This window comes from Diospyros lotus, chromosome 2 (assembly GCF_014633365.1).
Source record: "Diospyros lotus cultivar Yz01 chromosome 2, ASM1463336v1, whole genome shotgun sequence".
In the NCBI taxonomy this organism is placed as follows: Eukaryota; Viridiplantae; Streptophyta; class Magnoliopsida; order Ericales; family Ebenaceae; genus Diospyros; species Diospyros lotus.
The window spans coordinates 15,382,771-15,404,574 of record NC_068339.1 but is presented as its reverse complement, the minus strand read 5'-3'; the positions used below and the strand labels follow the sequence as shown (position 1 = coordinate 15,404,574).

Genomic DNA, 21,804 nt, shown 5'->3' with positions numbered 1-21,804 from the left:
CTGATGGTTGAGTAGGGTTTACTCTATTATTTTGTACTGTGCCAAGTCTTTCCTCGAGTCTCGTGTATGTTGGCACAGGAGTCTGTGTTTATTTATTTCTCATGTGATCGCTGTGTTAGTGGGGTACCCGTAGTGTATGCATGTGTTTTGTTTTGCTTCCGTTGTCTTTATTTTCGTATATGCATGCCAGGGTGGTTTTTGTCTCGTGGTTCATTCTTTCTCCTCCCGTAGGCGCTCCCGTTCGGATATCCGGACGGGGGTGCTTACAATATTTGATTTGTTTTATTGCATTAACATTTTCTGTTTTGAAGAGATTTTGCGCAACAAATGGTATCAAAGCCAGGTTTGGCTCCTGGGTAGTGCCTTGTTCGAATCAGATCTGAAAAGCCCTATCATTTTCAGATTCGATCTCACGGTAAGTTTGTTCCATATTAGATCTGATCTCAGTTCGATTGACCCTTGCAGGTTGTGAGTTGGGTTGCGAGGACCCCAGATCCGGATCTAGCAAGTCGTGGGGATTCTCTCCAAGCAGCACGTGGCTTCTCACTCTCTTGCTGACCAGCGACGCGTGAGCGTGTAGGCGGCAGCGCGTGAGGTAGAGCGTGAAGGCCGGGGCGCCCATCGTCTGTTCTAGATCTGTACGTGCCTGCATCTTTCACAGATCTCAGCCTTGAGATCTGTACTGGTAACTTCTCTGTATTCCCTCTCTAGCAATTAACAGGTCATCGTGTGGGGGTGGCCATTAGGTTTGGGGGTTATCCTGTGGTGGTAACCATTGCTTGTTGCTAGACTTAGGGTTATCTGTGATTTTCTTGCGCTAGCATAAATTGTTTTGGTACGGTTAAGTCTTGCTTAGAAAATTAGTGTTATTGTGTTGTGTATGAAATCTGCCTTAGTTATTCCTATCAGTTAGGTTGAAATTAAACCCTAAAATTATTCTGTTTGTGTGTGTTAAGCATATTCTTTTGTGTAAACATGTTTGCACATCATTTTGAATTGGCGATTTTCAATGGGAAGGGGGATTTCTCGATTTGGCAACAAAAAATGAGGGAAATTTTGGTACAACAGAAAGTTTCTAAAGCCTTAGATGGCAAATACCCTGAATCATATACCGTTGAACAAAAAACTAAGGCTGATGAATTGGCTTATACTTCTATCATTTTACATCTTTCTGATTATGTTCCAAGAAAGGTAGGAAAACTTGGTTATACAAAAGAGTTATGAGAAAAAATGGAAGAACTCTATGTGAAAAAATCCACACCCAACAAACTTTTCTTGCTTGAAATCTTCTTCAGTTTTAAGATAGACTCCTCTAGGGATCTTGATGACAACCTAGATATCTTCAATAAGTTGGTGCAAGATATAACTAATTATGGTGAAAAGGTAACCGAAGAATACAAAGCAATAATTCTTTTAAATGCAATTCCAAATGTATATAAGGAAGTTAAAAATGCCATTAAGTATGGTAAAGACACCTTGACACCTGAAATAGTCATAGATTCCCTTAGGAGCAAAGATATGGAGTTAAAAAGTGAGAAAAGACATGGAGAGGTCCACTTGATGAGAGGTAGGTCTCAATCTAGAGGACATGAGAGAGGTGGTAAAAAGAAAGGTAGAAGTAGGTATAAGTCTAATACCAAAGGAAAGGAAAAGGGTAAGTATTTTGGTTGTGGGAAAACCGAACATTATATTAAAGACTGTTATGCAGAGAAAAATAAGCAAAAAGAAAAATTAAAGGATCAAGAAGAAGCAAATGCAATAACCTCTTTTGACCCTAGTGAAGTTTACATGCTTATAGATTCTGACATTGCTGAAATTAATGCTACACTTAGGGCACATGGGTAAGAATGGATTCTTGACTCAGGTGCATCATTCCATGTCACATCCCAAAGACATTGGTTTGAAAATATGCGCAAATCCGTGGGTGGTCATGCCATAGTTTGTAGTAATATAGCCTATAAGGTTGTAGGGATTGGAGACATCACTCTTAAGTTAGAATCAGGATATATCCTAAAATTGAGAGATGTTAGATTCATCCCTAAAATGGCTAGAAATTTAATTTCAGTAGGAGAATTAGAAAAGATGGATTTACAGGAAAAATAGAAAATGAAATGATTAAAATGTTTAAAGGGGTAATGATGGTATGTAAGGGAGTTAGAAAAAATGGGATATATGCCTTAACTGCCGAGGTAATGAATAGCTCAAGCTCTCACATTGATTCAATCAATTCTGATGTCACCCAAAAATGGCACAACATGTTAGCTCATGTTAGTATTAAAGGGCTTAAGTTCCTAAATGATAAGGGAGTCTTTGGTAAGGACTGTGTGTCCGATATCCCCTTTTGTGACCATTGTGTGTTAGGAAAACATCATGATTATCCTTTTTTTCAAATATGCATAGAGCCTCAAGGGTTTTAGAGTATATCCATTCAAATTTATGGGGACCAGCATCAAATCCTACATTTGGTGGGAATAGATATTTTTTTGTCTATTATAGATGATTTTTCTAGGAGAGTGTGGGTTTTTCTCTTAAAAGACAAAACAGAAACCTTTAAAAGTTTCAAAATTTGGAAAACTCAAATAGAAAATCAAACAGGAAAGACAGTAAAATATCTAAGGACTGATAATGGTCTAGAATTTTGCAACAAGAATTTTGATGACTTGTGTAAAGAATGTGGAGTAACAAGACATAGAACTGTCCCTCACACCCCACAGCAAAATCGGGTGGCTGAGAGAATGAATAGAACTCTCCTAGATAAGGTTAGGTGTATGATGATTAGTTCTAATATACCTAAATCCTTTTGGGGTGAAGCAGTGATGACTGCTTGTTACTTGGTTAACTTAACCCCATCAGCTACATTAAATGGTGACACTCCTTATGAGAAATGGCATGGAAAATGTGCAGATTATTCAACCCTTAGAACCTTCGGCTGTGCTGCCTATTCTCATCAGAATGAAGGCAAATTGGAACCTAGATCAAGAAAATTTGTTTTCTTAGGGTATCTTGAAGGAGTAAAGGGTTATAGACTTTGGGATAGAAGTCAAAAAGGAGTAAAAATAATTGTAAGTAGAAATGTCACATTTAATGAAGCTGAAATGCCTTGTTTACAATCAAACAGTAACAAACAGCAAGATAGTGAGGGTGAGGATTCCCTAGAAGAGTCTAGGAATATTAGCACCAACATTCCCACCACCTCAAGTGAGGTGGAGATACAAAACTAGACTGAAGAAAATGAGAAAAATGAGATAGTAGAAGAACAACCACCGCTATCTAACTATCAATTAGCCCGAGATAGGGAGAAGAGATCTCATAGGATTCCTCAAAGGCTAGAATCTGATTTTGATTTAGCTTTTGCTAGTTATCAAGATCTAGCCGATAAAGAGCCAAAAACATATGAAGAGGCCATTAGAAGTGAGTATTCTAAAAACTGAAAAGAAGCAATGGGAGAGGAGATGAGTTCTTTAAATAAAAACCATACATGAGAATTAGTACCTAGACCAAAAGATAAATCAATAGTGGGCTATAAGTGAATCTTTAAGGTTAAAGAAGGTACAAGTGAAAAAGACCCCATAAGATTTAAGGCTAGGTTAGTAGCCAAAGGTTTCACACAAAAGGAAGGGGCAGATTATAATGAAAATTTTTCACCAGTTGTTAAGTATACTACAATTCGTGTCATGCTTGCTTTTGTTGCATATTTTGACTGGGAACTTGAACAACTTGATGTTAAAACTGCTTTTTTGCATGGTGACTTAGATGAAAAAATCTATATGTTTCAACCCAAAGGTTTTGAAGATAAGAAAAAACCAGATTCTGTGTGTTTCTTGAAAAAATCTTTATATGGTTTAAAGCAATTTCCTAGGCAATGGTATAAACTTTTGATTAGTTATTAAATCAATTGGTTTTAAAAGGAGTGATTTTGATCATTGCCTATATTTTCAGCATAAAAATAAAGATGACTGTGTTTTTCTTTTACTTTATGTTGATGACATGCTTCTTATTGGCCCTGATCTTAAAAAGATCAATAGCATAAAATCTTCTTTAGGTGGAGAATTTGACATGAAAGACTTAGGTATGGCTAAAAGAATCCTAGGTATGGAAATTATAAGAGATATGTCAAATTCCATGTTATTCTTGCATCAAACTTCATATGTGTTAAAAAATCTAAAAAGATTTAGCATGCATGAAAGCAAATCAAATGCAATAGGAAGCATTTCATACTGTCAAAAGAAAAATCTCCAGCTAACAAAGAAGAAGAGGAGTACATGAGTAAAGTCCTTTATTCAAATGCAATAGGATCGATTATGTACCTCATGGTGTGTACTAGACCAAACCTAGCCCATGCAGTTAGCATATTAAGTAGATTTATGACAAACCCAGGTCCTGTCCATTGGGAAGCATTGAAATGGTTGCTTAGGTATTTGAGGGGTACTTCCAATGTAGGTTTAGTGTATAAACACCATTCAGATAAAATGAGTTTAATGGGGTTTACAGATTTAGATTATGCAAGTGATAGAGACAATAGAAAATCAACATGATCCTATGTGTTTACTTTATGTAATTCATGTATTAGTTGGAAGTCTCAACTCCAACACATTGTTGTTTTTTCCACTACTGAATCTGAATATATAGCTGCTACAGAAGCAATTAAAGAAGCATTGTGGCTTAAAGGTTTGCTTAATGAACTGCGTGTTCTAACAGAAAATGTTATTGTCTTTTCTAATAGTCAGTCAGCTATACATTTGTGTAAAAACCCTATTTTTCACGAACGCACTAAACACATTGATGTAAGATTGTATTTTATTCGTGATATTATATCTCAAGATATTATTAGACTTGAAAAAGTGCATTCAAATTTCAACCCCTCTGATATGGGAACAAATGTGCTTACTGTTGAAAAATTCAAAAGGTGCCTAGAACTTCTAAGCATTGGTAAAGTTACGTGAGAATTGATAAGGTTTTCTTTTACTTACTGATTATGCTTTCTGATGTATGTTATTTTGCTACTTGTGTTTGCTGGTCTTATTAGGAAACAAGGTGGAGATTTATTGTTTTTTGTTCCCTAATAAGACCTAAGGCAATGACAATTTTTCAGGTGGGTCTTCATAGGCTTCGGCCTGGAATTGAAGGACCCAAGACCGTTACCATCTTCTTTTGGCAGCCTATTTTAGAAATCAAGCCACAAGCCCACTCCCCATTTTAGAGGAGAAATGGGGGTAAAGCCCACTCAAGCTTAGCCCATTTTTTAGCCCTCATATAAAAGAGCCTTTGGTTCTCCTTTCGGCGCCTCTATCCTATCCTCTATTCGGCCGAACCCTAGTTCTCTCTGTCTCTCTCGTGTTTCCTTTCGTGGCTGATTGCTTCATCGCTTCAGTCCCTGTTCATCCAATAGCGATGAAGGCACTCTTGCCTTTTGTGGATACTGTTTCCTTTCATGTATTCAGCCGCCTTTCCTTATGTGAGAAAGGCAGTCCCTCTGATATCGCTAGAAGCACCTTATTTATTCAGATCGGGGTTCTCTTTTTTGGGGTAAGTTTCTTCTCCTTGCTGTGTGCCTTGATCTCGCTGTCTTTGTGACTGATCTACCTACTTTGTGTGTGGTTATGATCGTTTGAGAGGGAGAGGGTTTACTTTGTTGGTTTGGCCGAGAGGTGTTGGGGTTTTTTTCTGGGCTTACGGTTTGAGAGCTTCGTTTGTAGCTTGTAGTTCTTATTCGTTGGTGTTACCAAGAATGGTAACTGGTCTTTCAGATCTGAGCCTTGAACGGTTAAAACAGGGAGTTTGTTATTTGTTTTTATTACATTCTTGTTTTGATCTATATTTGATTCGTTCTATTGCACTAACATTTTCTCTTTTGAAGAGATTTTCCGCAACATACAACAAATAACAACTTCAAAGGAACCAATCCATTACAAATTCTCAATCTCATATCATGATTCATGATGGAATTTTTAATTTGACAAGCATCATCATGAATTTCTATAATTCAACTGCATGCATCATTTATAACTTGATTATTTTCTTCGTACGAACTACACAAGAAGTCCAAAAAATATTTGGAAATCATCTTTCAATGATTTTCACAACATCTTTACAATTTTTGGCATTATCAGTAATTACCCTAATCACATTAACAACCTCAATCTTATTGATCAGCTCTTGCATTAGATCACCAATAAATTTTAATTTTCAAAAACTTGCATGGGCTGACCATCTGAAACTTCCATAAAATTAATTAATGGCCTTCTTTGTGAATCGCTCAAGCCATCACTAACAATACTAACGCCCTTTACCTTTCAAGTTCTTTTGATGGGCTCTAACAATCTTTCAACATGTGCCCCTTTTTCTTTTCTTTTTTTGGTTGGAGCAGATTAAAATATATCCAGGAGACAAATAACTAGGAATTGCATTAGTAGCGTGAGCATGCAATAAAATGAAAGGGTAAACCAGCTAAATAAAACATTCTAGCAGTGTGAGTATGCAATACATTACAAGCTTGCATATTAAAAGCTTTGGAAAGAGAACTACTTCTACCACCATTTTCACTCACAAGTGTTCTTCTCATTTTTGAGCAAACACTTTCTTACACATAAAGCAAAGCACCAAGTCTGGCAATCGAATTGGTGGGATAGGCATAACACAAGCAGCAATCAGAAGATGCACCAAGTCTGGCAATCCTTACTCGTCGAAGATCACAACTTCACACAGTTCACACCACACCAATCCCAGTTCGTTGACGACTTGATGGAAAAAAAAATGCAGGCTTGCCTTATTCAAGTTCTGTTTTTTAGAAAGTGGTAAATTAGGGAAAAATTCCTTTGTCAACATTTCTTCTTTCATTTCACTACCTTTTAGAGAGAAGCAAATATGTTTGTTCTGATGTAGAGACTGATGAAAACTTATTCAGAGTTTTATATTTCACAATATTTTTGGGATATTTTCATTTGTTTTTGAGTTTTTAAATAAAAAATATGAATTTTATAATTTATACATGATAAAGAATATCGTAAACTACAAATCTCAATAATGTTAAATAATAAAAATATTAATAACAATGGAAATATTATACTTTTGCAAATTGTAAAAAAATTAAAAAATGCTAGAATTGACTGAACTTGAGACGATTTTCCCTTTACACGTAATTTGCTAATTACATAGATTTATTTCCTTAATTTGACTATCTCAGGCATTCAAACTTTTAATTAGATTTAATCTTTTACATTCCACTATTCTTGTTTGTATTTTCGACAAAGTGATATATAGATGATTGTCAATATTAAAAAAAAATAAAGAAATTAAAATTAATGATACCATTTATATAGAGAAGTGAGAATAATTAGCTAGTTTAGTTAGAAATGACACTCCCCGAATATACAAGTGTTGTATTTCATAACATAGCACGCACAAAAACGACATTAAAACCCTTATTAAATAGCAATGCTCCTCATCGTGCATTCAATGGGTTAGGTTTTGCAAGTATTAATAAGAAAGAGAGTTTAATTGAGAATTTGAACTTGGTGTTTAATTGCGAAACTTGTCTTCCGTCATTATTGTTATTTTTCAGTAATAAATCTGCCTTTCAAGTCACTACACAGATTCGAACCCCGATAGTCTATATAAAATTTTAAGTGTTTTATCACTGTACCATATTCATAGGACCATATGATCAATTATTCTTTTAATATAATATTTGGTGTATAGGTGAGACTGCATGGTGTTTTAGTTTTCCGCTACTAAGGTAGAATCAATCCACCTGATCCAAAACTTAGTTGAGCAAGCTCGGCAAGCTCCAGGGATGCCCTAACCTAAGTTGCATGGAAACGCGTTTAGAATGTCGTTTCGATGTTTCCGAACCATTTCCCGTTTCGAAAACGGCGGACTCGTTGGCGAAGATCCTCCATTCCGAGCACACCTATCCCCGACCGAGTGGTCGAACACCACTTCCGGTCTTCCGTCGCTCTCTTGCAGTCCGAGACTCCGAGCAGTACGTGTCGCCCATTGGATTGCAAGTTGTTCGCAAATGCGATCGAATTTGGGGGCAGACAGCCAATTGGGCCGTGTTTGGTTGGAGGTGTGTACGTTTTTTTTAGTGTTTTATGTTCTTTGTTTAATTTTTGTTTGGTATTTTGTTTTTAATTTATTTATATCAAAATAAAATTAATTTTATGGCACATTGCATATTATTGAAAATAAATTTTTATATTTAAATTATTTTTTATAATTTATTATTTTAAAAATTATATTTACAAAACTTCCTTTATATTTTTTAAATTTACAGTTTACTCCACATTTCTGATTCTTACTTTTTAAAAAAAATACCGTTTCAGCATTTTCATTTTGTTTCAAAAATATATCGTTTTTCGTTTTCATGCTACCTAGACCCTAATAATCATCCCAAGAGTTTTTTTGTATTTTTTTTGTTTTTATATTATTTTTAAGGGAAATTGCTATATAATATGTATGAAGTTTGGAATAATTGTAAAAAAATGTTTTTTTTGTTTGAAAAAAAAATAGAAAGTATCATTGCAGTTTAATATAATGGTGCAATTTCTCCCTTATAATTAATTAACCTCGTTAAACATTAAAAAATAACAAAAATGTTCTTATATTTAAATTTTTTTATTTTTATTTACATTTATTTGTCTTCTCAAATCTTTTATCAATTTCTATATCACTTCAAATAGTCAGAAAAGATGATGGCCACAAGAGTAGCAACCACTTATAGGGGATAAGTCTCTCTTTCTCTTTCCTTCGCCCCTTCTTCTTCTTCTTCTTCTTCTTCATCATCATCATCATTTTCTTCTTTCTTGGGTTCAATTAGAACCCTTCTTTTACTTGATTTTTTTCGAACTCTTTTTCTTCTTCCTTTTTTTCTTGGATTATTTTTCTCTATGTTTTGGGTTTAACATAACAAAACTTGGGTTCCATCAAACTCTTCTTCTTCTTATTCTTCTTCTTCTTTTTCCATGTTTTGGATTTGATGGAACCCAAGCAAAGGTTCTGTCAAACCTTTATTTTTTTTTTCTTTTTTTCCTCTTCTTTGTATTCACCACACTCACAATGAATCCTGTGTGTGATAAACTCAAATAGGTTCACCACACCCTGAACAAAGCATATTATAAATATTTTTTTTACAATTCATTCTATTTTAATTTATTGAAAAATGTTTTAGTTTATAAGAAAGTTTGTGTTGTAAAGGAATAACATAAATTGTACATCCACGAGGAGTAGTAAAAATACAAGACTAAACTTCACTCTTTGTAAATTACATTAATTAATTCTCTGTAATGTTTAAAAATTATATCAAATTATCCATGCTCTTAAATCTAGATTACATATGCTTAGTGAATTTTTTAAAATTTGAATGAAGAGAAAGTGGATCTAATTTGTAGAATGAGACATGAATATAGCATAATTCATTCTTTCTAAATATCTAGAAAATGGAAGGATAAATTAAAAATCAAACATAAAATAAAATATTTTTGTGATGAGGCAAACATATAAATACATTTAATTTATTTATATCAATATTTCCAACGGATAACTATATATTTGAGAAATTCTGACATGATAGCTAACAAGCATCAAATACATTTTCCCTGGGAGGAGAGAGCATAGTCCAAGCTGAGTGTCCTGTGATCCTCTCATTGTCAAACCACCCCAGCGGGAGAGAGAATTGAAAGTGACGGCAAAATAGAGTCCCTCGGCATTGTCGGCAAAGTTCGGCAAAAGCCTCTCGTTAACAAGCGTACATCCAACGGCGGTAGCAGTGGAACCAAGCATTCTGAGGAGGTTCGTTTTCAATTAGTGCATTATTGGAACAAGATTGACTCTTGACTTCAATCGTGCGACTTTAATGGGCTCACACTTGGGCGTGTCCATTTGTCAGTTTTAGCAATAAAGTTTTCATGTCTTCTTCCTTATGCCATTTGGAATTTGTAGAAGAGAAATTGAAATGAGCTGGTGAATTAATGTTCAATCGGTGCACCATTCAAACAATTTGTGAAGGCTTCCAAAACTTGAATTGGCTTATGAGGAATATTCGTTTGCTTATACAATTGGGCGTCCTTTCTTTGGTTGTAAATTTCAATTTCACCTCAGCCGGATTCTATGTTCTTTTCCATTTTCTTTTTTATCCATTTTTTGGCGCTTTAGACAGACAAGTAGTAAAACAGCTCAATTCAATCTCTTTGTAACAAGGGGTCCAGCATTAATTTAGTTTCATTTGAGTTGATTAATCCTTGATAACTCTGTTTTATGTTAATTTTGCTTGTTTGCTTTCTAGATGTCTTCTAAGTAGACTAGTTCACCTAGTTTCTTGCTTGTGCATTTCTTTAAGTAGACTAGTCCAATTTGGGATGCAGCTGTCTTAAAAGCAACCACAATCACCAGTTTTCTGCCAATCCTTTTCTTGACATCTGAATTTGAATACACAATAGTTCTGTGAAATTTCCTCGCCCCTTCTTGCTACTCTCCCTCCCCCCACAAGGGGTCCTCTCTCTCTCTCTCTCTCTCTCTCTCTCTCTGTGCATATATATATATATCACAAATTTTGTTTGTCAGATTAAGAGGGATAAAGGGAAGAAGAAGGAGAGGAAAAAGCTTAGTTGTCTACTTACGAGCTAGCCCTACAGCAGCATTTTGTTGTGAAAGCAGGATTCCTCATCCAGGTGAAACTTGCCTACCTGTTGGTATGTGACATATTTATTCAATACGAATAGTTTATTATCAGTTGTAGTTGCCACCATTAGTGGTCCTGAATCTGTTATTGTCTTTAAATCTCCTCTTTTTCATTGATCTGGTGATTGGGAAGGTAAATAACTAGCTAATGGTGAGCTTGGAAACTAAACAGAAATCATATAATCAATCCTTTTGGTATGGTAGGTACAAAACATCATCATATCACTTAACTTTTTTCCCTTTTCTACCTAGGGGTTGAGGATTGTTTAAACAATTTTATTTTTGATTTTTCTTTGTTGAGTAATAATTAATATTTAAATATGTTTTATTGTTTCAATATGTGGATCATTAAAGAGTCAAAATGTCATGACTCAAAATTGGACCATAACGAGCACTACCCTTTAAGAAAACCATCTACTCCGCTATGGGTAGCAAGTCTCATATCATACAGTTTAGTACTATATCAATCTGGATATAGTTTATTCATTAAGTTTATCATATATTACGAATATTAAAAATTAAATATTATTGATTAATCAAGATTTTTTATGTGACATTAACAATTCCAATATCAGTAATCAATAAATCCGTATGAATCATCCCTTAATCAATGATGATTAACATCACCCCTAGTCAGTGTACTACCTAAAGCTTGTGCAACAAGAACTGTACCAGGAGCATGCCTAAGGTATAGTCCGAGAAAAGTGATAGGCCGCCGGTGCAACAAACCTATCATAGGCGTAACAAGCAACTGAAGGCTTGAGGCTGGAATTAAGGGGACTGCACATGCAGGTGTAACAACCAGCATGTGCGCATGGGGAAGGAGGGGTAAAGTTGTAATCCGCACTGCTGAAGGAATAATCAGCAGTGTGAATGGGGAATTCTGTTAGGAAAGCGTGGGAAGAGGGTATAAGTAGGATAGGAGATGGAGAATTGGATAGCGAGCTTTTGGTAGAGAATTGGGAGAGTTAGGGCCTCTCGAATGCCCTGTTTCATTCTTGTTTTTCTGTTGAAAGGGATTGGAATATATTGATATTGGATTGTATTGGAATTCTATTGGAATCCTATCAATTTGGTATCAGAGATGCTGCTTGAACAGTTTGCTTTCATGCGAACAAGATGGGATGAGCTGGAGCGGGAAAGGAAGAACAAGTCCAGAGAGCGGGAAGGGCCTTCGGAATTCACTTTGGATTCCGAAGTAACCCCTGGAGTTAAGGGGGATTGCAATCCGGGAGGGGGTAGTGGAGGCGAGTACCGAGCGGACTTACGTGGAAGACGATTGGAGATGCCTCTCTTCGAAGGAGACAATCCAGATGAGTGGATCTTTCGAGCCGAGAGGTATTTTGCTGTCAACCAACTCACGGATGAAGAGAAGATTGACTCCGCAGCCCTGTGTTTTGAAGCCGCAGCACTGTCGTGGTTTCAATGGGAGACCAGGCGAAGAGGAATTCGGAGTTGGGAGGGCCTGAAACAAGGACTTCTGAGCCGGTTTCGCCTCACTCAGGAGGGGTCGTTAGAGGAGCGGTTCTTGGCTCTTCGGCAGGAGGGATCGGTGAAGGAGTATCGTTTGAAGTTTGAGACCATGGCAGCGGCAGTACCTGATGTGCAGGAGGCGTTTTTGGAGGGCCAATTTCTCAACGGCCTCAACCCAGAGATACGAGCTGAGATTAGAGTGTTACAAACGCGGGGGCTTGATCGAATTATGGTGGTGGCACAAAACGTTGAGGACAAGAACTTAGCTCTTCAACATTACCATCGGGCAGCTGGGTCAACTAGGAGTGGTTATTCCACCACCACCGCAATCGCGAGTCGGCTGTCACAGGTACCCGCAAAAGGTGTGGGTTCCTCCCAAAGGTCCGTGAACCAGCCAGGCCTCTGGATTCAGTCCGCAGGTAATGGTGGCAATTTTCCTTTCAAGAAACTTAGTGAGGCTGAGTGGAAGGCAAGGCGAGAGAAGGGCCTTTGCTTTCGCTGCGATGAGAAGTACTCGATTGGCCATAGGTGCAAGAACAAAGAGATCCAAGTGCTGATGCTTTATGATGAAGAAATAGGCGAGGCTGCGGCAGAAGAAGAAGAGGAGCAAGGAGGTGACGAAGGGGTGGAATATGGAAGAGAGGTGATTGAATTATCTATGAATTCAGTGGTTGGATTAACTACCCCTCAAACGATGAAGCTAAGGGGGCTCATAGAAGGGCAGCCAGTGGTAGTTCTGGTGGATGGGGGAGCAACCCATAACTTCATCTCCTCCGAGTTGGTGCAACGCTTGAATTTACCGAGGACGGAAACGGCGGGATATGGGGTGATAATGGGAACTGGAATGGCGGTACAAGGTGCAGGAGTTTGCAAGGGGGTCAAATTGTCTTTGGATAACTTGCAGATAGTGGAAGAATTCCTTCCCCTTGAGTTAGGAAGTTCGGATGTCATTCTTGGCATGAAATGGCTGGCTTCGGTGGGTAAGATGAGTGTGGATTGGAGGAATCTAACCATGAAGTTTTCAGTAGGGGGGATGGCAGTGACTTTGCAGGGTGATCCTAGCTTAAGTAAAACATTAGTCTCCCTAAAAGCTATGATGAAGGTGTTGAAGGAGAGTGGGGAGTGAGTGTTGTTGGAAATTGGAGAGGTGGCTGCTGAATGCAATGAGCTGCAAGTGGGGCTGCCCAGAAGTTTGGAGGAATTATTGGCTGAGTTTGAAGGAGTTTTTTCCAGCCCAGTGGGACTGCCACCCACTAGAAACAGAGATCATGCCATCAATCTCCTACCCGACACCCCCCCGGTTAGTGTTCGGCCTTACTGCTACCTGTATCTTCAAAAGAATGAGATCGAAAAGATGGTACGAGAGATGTTGGCAGCTGGTATCATCAAACCTAGTGTTAGCCCTTTTTCTAGCCCGGTGTTGCTCGTTAAGAAGAAGGATGGGGGATGGCGGTTTTGTGTAGACTACCGGGCTCTCAACAAGGTGACAATCCCCGACAAGTTTCCTATTCTAGTCATTGATGAATTGCTGGATGAACTACATGGCGCGAAGGTTTTTTCGAAATTGGATCTCAAATCTGGTTACCACCAGATTCGAGTCAAGGCTGGAGACGAACCAAAGACCGCCTTTTGAACACATGAGAGCCATTATGAGTTCCTCGTCATGCCCTTCGGATTGACAAATGCCCCGGCCACCTTCCAATCCTTGATGAATGATGTCTTCAGGGAGTATTTGCATCGGTTTGTGTTGGTTTTTTTTGATGATATTTTAATCTATAGCCAAAATTTTGACCAACATTTGTAGCACTTCCGTTGTGTGCTGAAAGTGCTGGCCACAAATCAGCTGTTTGCCAACAAAAAGAAGTGCTCCTTTGGGCAGTTGGAGGTTGAATACCTGGGCCATATCATCTCCCAACAAGGCGTGTCGGCTGATCGTTGCAAGGTGCAAGCCATGATCGACTAGCCAGCGCCAAGTTCCTTGAAGGAGTTGCGGGGATTCCTTGGTCTTACGGGGTACTATAGGAGGTTCGTGAAGGATTATGGTAAGATGGCATGGCCCCTCACCGAGAAACTAAAGAAGAACAACTTTCGTTGGGATGGAGAGGTTGAACGAGCATTCCAGCAGCTCAAAACAGCCATGGTGTCGCTACCAGTTCTTGCACTACCGGACTTCGATCAGCCCCTCATAATTGAATCCGATGCTTCAGGGCATGGAGTAGGGGCAATGTTGATGCAGAATCATAGACCTATTGCATATTACAGCCATGCTCTTAAACCAACGGAGAGGAAAAAATCGGTTTACGAAAGGGAGTTGATGGCCATGGTGTTTGCAGTCCAGAAATTGAGACATTATCTTTGGGGAAGGAAGTTCATAGTAAGAACGGACCAAAAAAGCTTGAAGTTTTTGTTTGAGCAGCGAATGGTGAGCCCGGATTATCAAAGGTGGATGCTGAAACTAATGGGCTTCCATTTTGAGATACACTACCGGTCGGGATTGGAGAACAAGGCTGCAGATAGCCTTTCGAGAATCAGCCACCCAGCAGCTCTATTCGCTCTAACGGTGCCAAGGGTGGTGCAACTCGATCAGCTGGTCCAAGAAGTGGAGAAGGATGCTTATTTACAGGGAATCATACATAAATTAAAGGCGGATCCAGCTTACAGCTCAGATTTTCAGCTGGTAGGCGACCAACTCCTCTATAAGGGGCGGTTGTTCCTGCCTAAGAAGTCTTCCCTAATTCCCTTGGTGCTCCAAGAGGGTCATGATAGCAGTGTAGGGGGTCATTCGGGGTTCCTAAAGACTTATAAGCGGATTGCAGCGAGTGTTTTTTGGGCGGGCATGAAGCGGGACATACGCCAATATGTGGAAAGGTGTGTCATTTGCCAGCAAAGTAAATATGAGTCCTTATCTCCAGGGGGTCTTTTGCAGCCTCTTCCGGTTCCTTGTCAGATTTGGGAGGATATAGCCATGGATTTTATTGACGGGTTACCGAAATCGGGTCATATGAATGTTATATTGGTGGTTGTAGATAGACTCAGCAAATACGGCCATTTTATTGGTCTCAAACACCCCTTTACAGCTGGAGCAATAGCTGGAATTTTCATAAAAGAGGTAGTACGGTTGCATGGTATGCCTAGGACTATTGTTTCGGATCGAGATAAGGTTTTTATGAGTCGTTTTTGGGAAGAGTTATTTCGACTTCAAGGCACTAAGCTTCAACGTAGTACGGCTTACCACCCGCAAACGGATGGGCAAACAGAAGTACTCAACCGGACCTTAGAGACTTATTTGCGCTGTTTTGCATCAGTAAGGCCTTTAGGGTGGTATGTGTGGCTGCCATGGGCGGAATTGTGGTACAACACCTCATACCACATTGCTTCACGGATTACTCCTTTCCAAACAGTTTATGGGAGGGAGCCGCCAACCTTGATCCGATTTGACAAGGGATCAACCTCGGTATCAACAGTGGAACAGCAGTTGCTGGAGAGAGATTTAGCATTGGACGAGCTCAAGAACCAGCTGGAACGAGCTCAGGTGATTATGAAGAAGGGGGCTGACTGAAGGAGAAGGGATGTGCAATTTGCAGTTGGTGATTTTGTCTACTTGAAATTAAGGCCGTATAGAAGGAAGTCCCTAGCTGGCAAACCTAATGAGAAGCTGGCTCCGAGGTACTATGGGCCATTTGAAATTGAGCAGAAAGTGGGGTCAATGGCTTATAGACTCAAACTCCCCGTCAACTGCCGGGTTCACCCGGTTTTCCATGTGTCTCAGTTGAAAGAAGCTAAGGGCAGGCCCGGCGCAATGGAGCAGATTCCCCTCGAGTTGCAGGCTGACTTAGAAATGAAGGTTGAACCAGAAGCAGTGTTGGGAGTGCGGCCTGGGAAGGGTTCTAACTTACGCGGGCTAGATATCCTGATCCAGTGGAAGGGCTTACCACCGTTAGAGGCAACTTGGGAGCCCTACAACATGATTCAGCAACAATTTCCAGCTTTTCACCTTGAGTACAAGGTGAAAGTCCGAGAGGGGAGTAATGATAGGCCGCCGGTGCAACAAACCTATCATAGGCGTAACAAGCAACTGAAGGCTTGAGGCTGGAATTAAGGGGACCGCACATGCAGGTGTAACAACCAGCATGTGCGCATGGGGAAGGAGGGGTAAAGTTGTAATCCACACTGCTGAAGGAATAATCAGCAGTGTGAATGGGGAATTCTGTTAGGAAAGCGTGGGAAGGGGGTATAAGTAGGATAGGAGATGGAGAATTGGATAGCGAGCTTTTGGTAGAGAATTGGGAGAGTTAGGGCCTCTCGAATGCCCTGTTTCATTCTTGTTTTTCTGTTGAAAGGGATTGGAATATATTGATATTGGATTGTATTGGAATTCTATTGGAATCCTATCAAAAAGCTCATACCACAGTCTTTGTGCTTTGATAGTCCAGGTCTACCTACCAGTAAAACATTGGGAGGGGGAACACAGAAAACATGAAAAACTGGGGTAAATCTCAACCGGCCTAGTGAAGGATAAAAGGACATTATATTGGGGAAAATAAGAATACATGCAACAAATAGATAATGAAAATGCCATGACAGTAAGTATAACAGGATAGGGATAAGGGATCAATCAACAATGAATGCAAGACATACATATGCCTTGAGGGAGTAATCAAGAAGAACAACAGTTAATCAGCATGGTACAACAGTCAGTTCAACATCTCAATCAATACAATAATAAGCCTCAGCCTCATAACAATCAATACCCAGAAGTGTTGGCCTACACACTGGGGTTAGCACTACCTTGCTAACTGGGACAGTAAGTAGTGGACTATCGGCTAACACTTACTAGTGTTAGCATACAGGTTCTAACGTGAATACTCCCTTGTCATGAGATACAATAATTTATAATATTACTGGGTAAATGTTAAAATGCATGGTACAATAAATCTGTTTCAATCCCTACCATCAGCAGTATTGACAATTGCTTCATGAAACAATAATGATAACAGTTACACATGGTCAAAAGAAATGGACTCTTACTTCCCCATTTTATGCAGTTTTGTGAATGAAATTTTAACACTTATTTTGAAAAGTTAGTGTCACACTAAATAAGTGAAGATGCAAAGTGAACGCTAAAGTACCGTTATAACAGTATCACACTCACAGTGCTATTGCAAATTAAATTGGTCAACCCAGATCTCACGGGGGGCATCCTGAGAATCACCTAGATAATAAATATAAATAAATTAGGTGTATAAGAAAACTTGAAATTAAAATAATACTAACCAATAAGATGATCTTTAAGTTCCCATATAAAATTTTATTTACCAAAATATCTATCTATTTCTAATTCATATAAATACTATGGTGAAGGTTTACAAATATGTCATGTACCTACTGCTAATAAGGGGTGGTAACTTGTATGGGTAGTTATAGCAGTAAGTGGTTGTACATGGGTAGTTATAGCAGTGATTGTTTGTACTCAGATGATAGCTTAAGGCGGTTGTACTCTCTTGAATTTTGGCAGACTTTGGCGTTATATGGGCTGCTGGATCAGTATACAAACAAGCTGATCACACCCAAGTGAGATCATCAAATATCATAATTGAGATCTCTTTTCCCTGCCTAACTTACTCTTCTCTCTATCCCTCTCTCGATCTTTCTCTCCTTCATTCTCTGTTCTTCTAATTCTCCCTACATTTCTCCTAAATTCTCCCTTAATTCTTTTCAAATTCTCACCACAATTGGTGAGAGCACACTGTTAGATTTCCTGATCCGACAAAATAGTCGAGATAAATTCCATTTTAGTTTAGTTTTGAGTTATTTAGTTTATTTAATCCAAAAGTTTGCCCAAGTTATTTTCTTATTTAAAATGGATCAAGATTTGTGTAATCAGTCAAAACTTTAAAACATTTAGATTTTCCTATAATTTAATTGATTTTTAATCAGTTGGTGGAAGTTGGGTTAGATTAGACATTAAAGCTTCCAATTGAGACCCTAAGCCTTATCATTTTGGATGTGAACCTTTGCTTGAATGGGTGGGAGTCTTGACAATTGGATTCTAATTGGTTCCTTCAAATTTAGTCTATCTTCTTCCATATTCTAATTGCCAAATAGCAATCTTCAATCTTCATATTGCTTCCAACTAGTTTAGACTTTCATCCCCAAGCAATCAAAAGCTGGTCCTGCAACTAGTTTATACAATTGTATGGAACTGAGTCCACTTTAAAAGCTAAAGCCTTCTTTCCTAGTAATCCAAATTGAATCCCCAACACTAATTAGACAATAACAAGTCAAGGCTCGTAGCTTTCACTGGTTTGTGGGTTTCAAAACATCAACCTTTTGCAGAGTACTGAAAAGAGGAAGGCAAGTGTTTAACAACAATTGTGCTTTGATTAAACTGTCTCCCTTTCATTAACTTTTGAAATCAAACCTCTAAAACCAGAAATGAAGATCGAAGGAGTGAGAAAAGGAAGAATAGATAGATCATAAACAATAGATGATTAACTTACCTGAAAGATTGATTGACGATCTCCTATGCCCAGAGCTAGAATCTTCTTCAATTTACAGCGCAAACCTAGAGAGCACGAGAGAGAGAGAGAGAGAATTGGGCCTTAGCAAAAACTAAGGGCCAATACCATGGGCCTTACACAAAAAGAATTTACTAAAAGCAAAGATTTCAACGAACTTCTATGAAATGGTTTTATAGGATTCAACCAAATATCTTGATTGTAGGATCATCCCCAGTAAGTCCATTAAGATTTCATTTTTTTTTTTTCATCTTGATGTATATTCTAATTGATTTCATCATTTAGGTATCTTTCTTATACTTTGTGGTAATGGAAAAAAATTAAATATTTTAATTATAATTTGGGCTTCAAAACTTTGAAGTGTTGCATTAAATTTAGAGTAAGATGAGATTTTCTTTATGTTGTAATCAAATTGAATATTTTATAGAATTCGGGAGAAAAGCTAGCTGAGGAGCCAAGAGTGATTAAAATATTAGTGTTAATTATAGGTAAAATAGTGACAAAATATAACCAATAGTATGAGTAGGTAGTCTGTACATTTGAGAACCATTTTTTTCTGCTTTATTAGCCAAAACTTGTGATTTTCTTTATATTCAACATTTGTTGCACCTTAACTATTGCACATAACACATAGAGACTCTGGTAGTAAATATTTAAGATTTATATACATCTTATAGTTGAAAATGTACTGACTTTCTTCTCCAATGTAAATTCAATGTAACTATAAAATTATTTATCATGTTGACAAGGTTTTATTACCTAACCATCACCAGTTTTTAGATGCATAAAAACTATGACTCTAATGATTTGTCTACCAACTCATCTAAAAACTTAAATTGTTAGAAAGATTGGACAACTGTGTTATTTATTCTATTGCACATCTTCTAACATGGGGCTGGATTTTCCTTCACAAGCTGGTTAAACATGTGTAAACATTAAATTCAAGTTGATTGTAACATAGTTTTGTGTAGTCTTTGACACCATGAATGAGTTGAAGATGAAAAAGTTTTTGGTTGGGAAACTATTTCCTCGCACAAAATTACTCGTCTTTGCTGCCCTTTAATCTTTGCTTTGCTGAGTTTCTAACTTTGGTTGATGCCTCTATAGATGTCTCCACCGCCATATAGTAATGACGGGCCACATGTTGCTAGTTGGTTGATGAAGAAATAGTTTCAAAATTCTTACATATCAAAGTGTTTATCAATTGACGAGGCATTGAAAACTCACCATTGTTTTTAATGTTTTTTGATGCGGTACAGCTATCACAGTGCCAGTGCTAGTACTTGCAGGCATTAGCGTGATCTCGTGTTTTTGTACCAAGATTGCAAGAAGAATTTCAGAATTGAGAACAGCTGTTGCTCAGCCAGCCCCGAGTTATGTGGTTCAAGCCACGAGTCATGTGGTTCATGTGTGGGAAGTTGATGCTCCTACAATGGAGAGGATCCTCGAAGACCTGGCAAAGGAGAAACCGATCAGATTCACAGCCCAAGAACTGTGTACCTTCACTTCCAATTACTCCACAAGGTTGGGTTCTGGAGGCTTTGGCATTGTCTATAAAGGACAGTTCCCTAATGGGGTTAAGATTGCAGTAAAAGTCCTCAACAGGAACTCAGATGGAAGAGCTGAGGAGCAATCCATGGCTGAGGTGACCACCATTGGAAGAACTTACCATAGAAATCTAGTCAGGCTTTATGGTTTTTGCTTTGATCAATTCATGAGTGCACTAGTCTACGAGTACATGGAGAATGGATCATTGGACAAGTACTTGTTCAGCGATATGCAAGCAATTGAGGAGTGGGAAAAGCTGCGTGAAATTGCAATTGGAACAGCAAAAGGCATCGCCTACCTGCACGAAGAGTGCCATCAGCGCATCATTCACTATGATATAAAGCCTGGAAATGTCCTCCTAGACGAAAAGTTTACCCCCAAGGTCGCTGATTTTGGGCTGGCAAAGCTTTGCAACAGAGACAGTACCCATGTGTCTCTGTCTGGTTATCGAGGGACTCCCGGCTACTCAGCACCGGAATTTCAGCTCAGGAACTTCCCCATAACGCATAAATGCGATGTCCACAGCTTCGGAATGCTGTTGTTCGAGATAATAGGGAGGAGGAGGAATGCCCGAATACGTTCCACGGACAGTTTGGATTGGTTTCCAAAGCAAGTGTGGGAAGAGTACGAGAAAGGAGAGTTGGCTGCAATGTTGTCGGGGTGTTGGAATGAGGAGAAGGATAGGGAGCAAGTGGAGAAGGCGGCTATGGTGGCTCTGTGGTGCGTTCAGGACTCGCCGGAGGACAGGCCGCCGATGAGCGCGGTGGTGAAAATGCTGGAAGGCGGAGTGGAGGTGATGCCACCTCCGAAGCCATTCCAGTACTTGTTATCTATTTCCGTGACTAGCCCTGATGCGCCCTCTAATGGCAGTGACAGTTCAGACATTTCTACTTCGACCAGCTGTGGAACGAATTCACGTTGGTACAAAGACACCACGCCCATCATGGCCAAGTACGAGATTCAAATGGCCAGTATCACTACCACCACCTAAAAATAGAAAAAAATATGTGTAACAGCCTTTCTTGTTTCTACCCTTAAATAATGTACTTGATTTGTGCCTAATGCCATGGGCCAAATGAAAACAGGCTTCCAGAAAAGAATTGTTTATCCAATGGCATTGAAACTTATGCACCCATCCTACTTCTTATTATATTATAAATAATTTATTTCTTATTTAGATTTTATCTCAAAAATTGTGTTTATTCTAACAATACTATTATTTCTCTCTCTCTATTTGATTCTTTATTTTATTTATTTATTAATAAACTTTAATTCTATTTATTTTAACATACATAATCAATAATTAAATACACGTATATAAAATTAATAATCAAATATACAAATTAATAATTAAATATATAAAATAATCAAATACACACACATACAAAATCAATAATGAAATATACAAAATAATGAAATACACACAATATGATCACTCATTTAATACAAAAATAAATAAAAAAAAATCACAAATTAGGATGATTTGCTCCTAATTATCACCGAAGAAGATGCCACCATTGTCAAATCTGGTGTCTGCAATTTGTCTGCCACAACAACTCGTTTGCTAGATATTGTGTCTTTTCTCTGG

General features: G+C 38.3%; 1 protein-coding gene across 4 annotated transcripts; it reads left to right on the top strand.

Annotated features, from left to right (window-relative positions):
• Positions 1 to 9,641: 9,641 nt before the first annotated feature.
• LOC127794530 (rust resistance kinase Lr10-like) lies at positions 9,642 to 21,409 on the top strand. 4 transcript variants are annotated; one of them, XM_052325702.1, is made up of 4 exons: positions 9,642 to 9,789; positions 10,561 to 10,667; positions 19,776 to 19,818; positions 19,928 to 21,409. In XM_052325702.1, the coding sequence occupies exons 3-4, from the start codon at positions 19,776 to 19,778 to the stop codon at positions 21,205 to 21,207; spliced, it is 1,323 nt and encodes a 440-aa protein (XP_052181662.1). In that variant the 5' UTR covers positions 9,642 to 9,789; positions 10,561 to 10,667; the 3' UTR covers positions 21,208 to 21,409. The 4 variants fall into 4 exon arrangements, with proteins under 4 accessions (XP_052181662.1, XP_052181661.1, XP_052181659.1 ...); XM_052325701.1 differs by having other exon boundaries at positions 10,561 to 10,688; XM_052325699.1 differs by having other exon boundaries at positions 9,781 to 10,688.
• The last annotated feature ends 395 nt before the right edge of the window (positions 21,410 to 21,804 follow it).

Excerpts from the sequence above, each read along its gene's own strand:
- LOC127794530 (XM_052325702.1), top strand. The coding sequence starts at position 19,776 with ATGTCTCCACCGCCATATAGTAATGACGGGCCACATGTTGCTA. Across the intron at positions 19,819-19,927 it reads TGACGGGCCACATGTTGCTA|CTATCACAGTGCCAGTGCTA; the intron begins GTTGGTTGATGA and ends GATGCGGTACAG.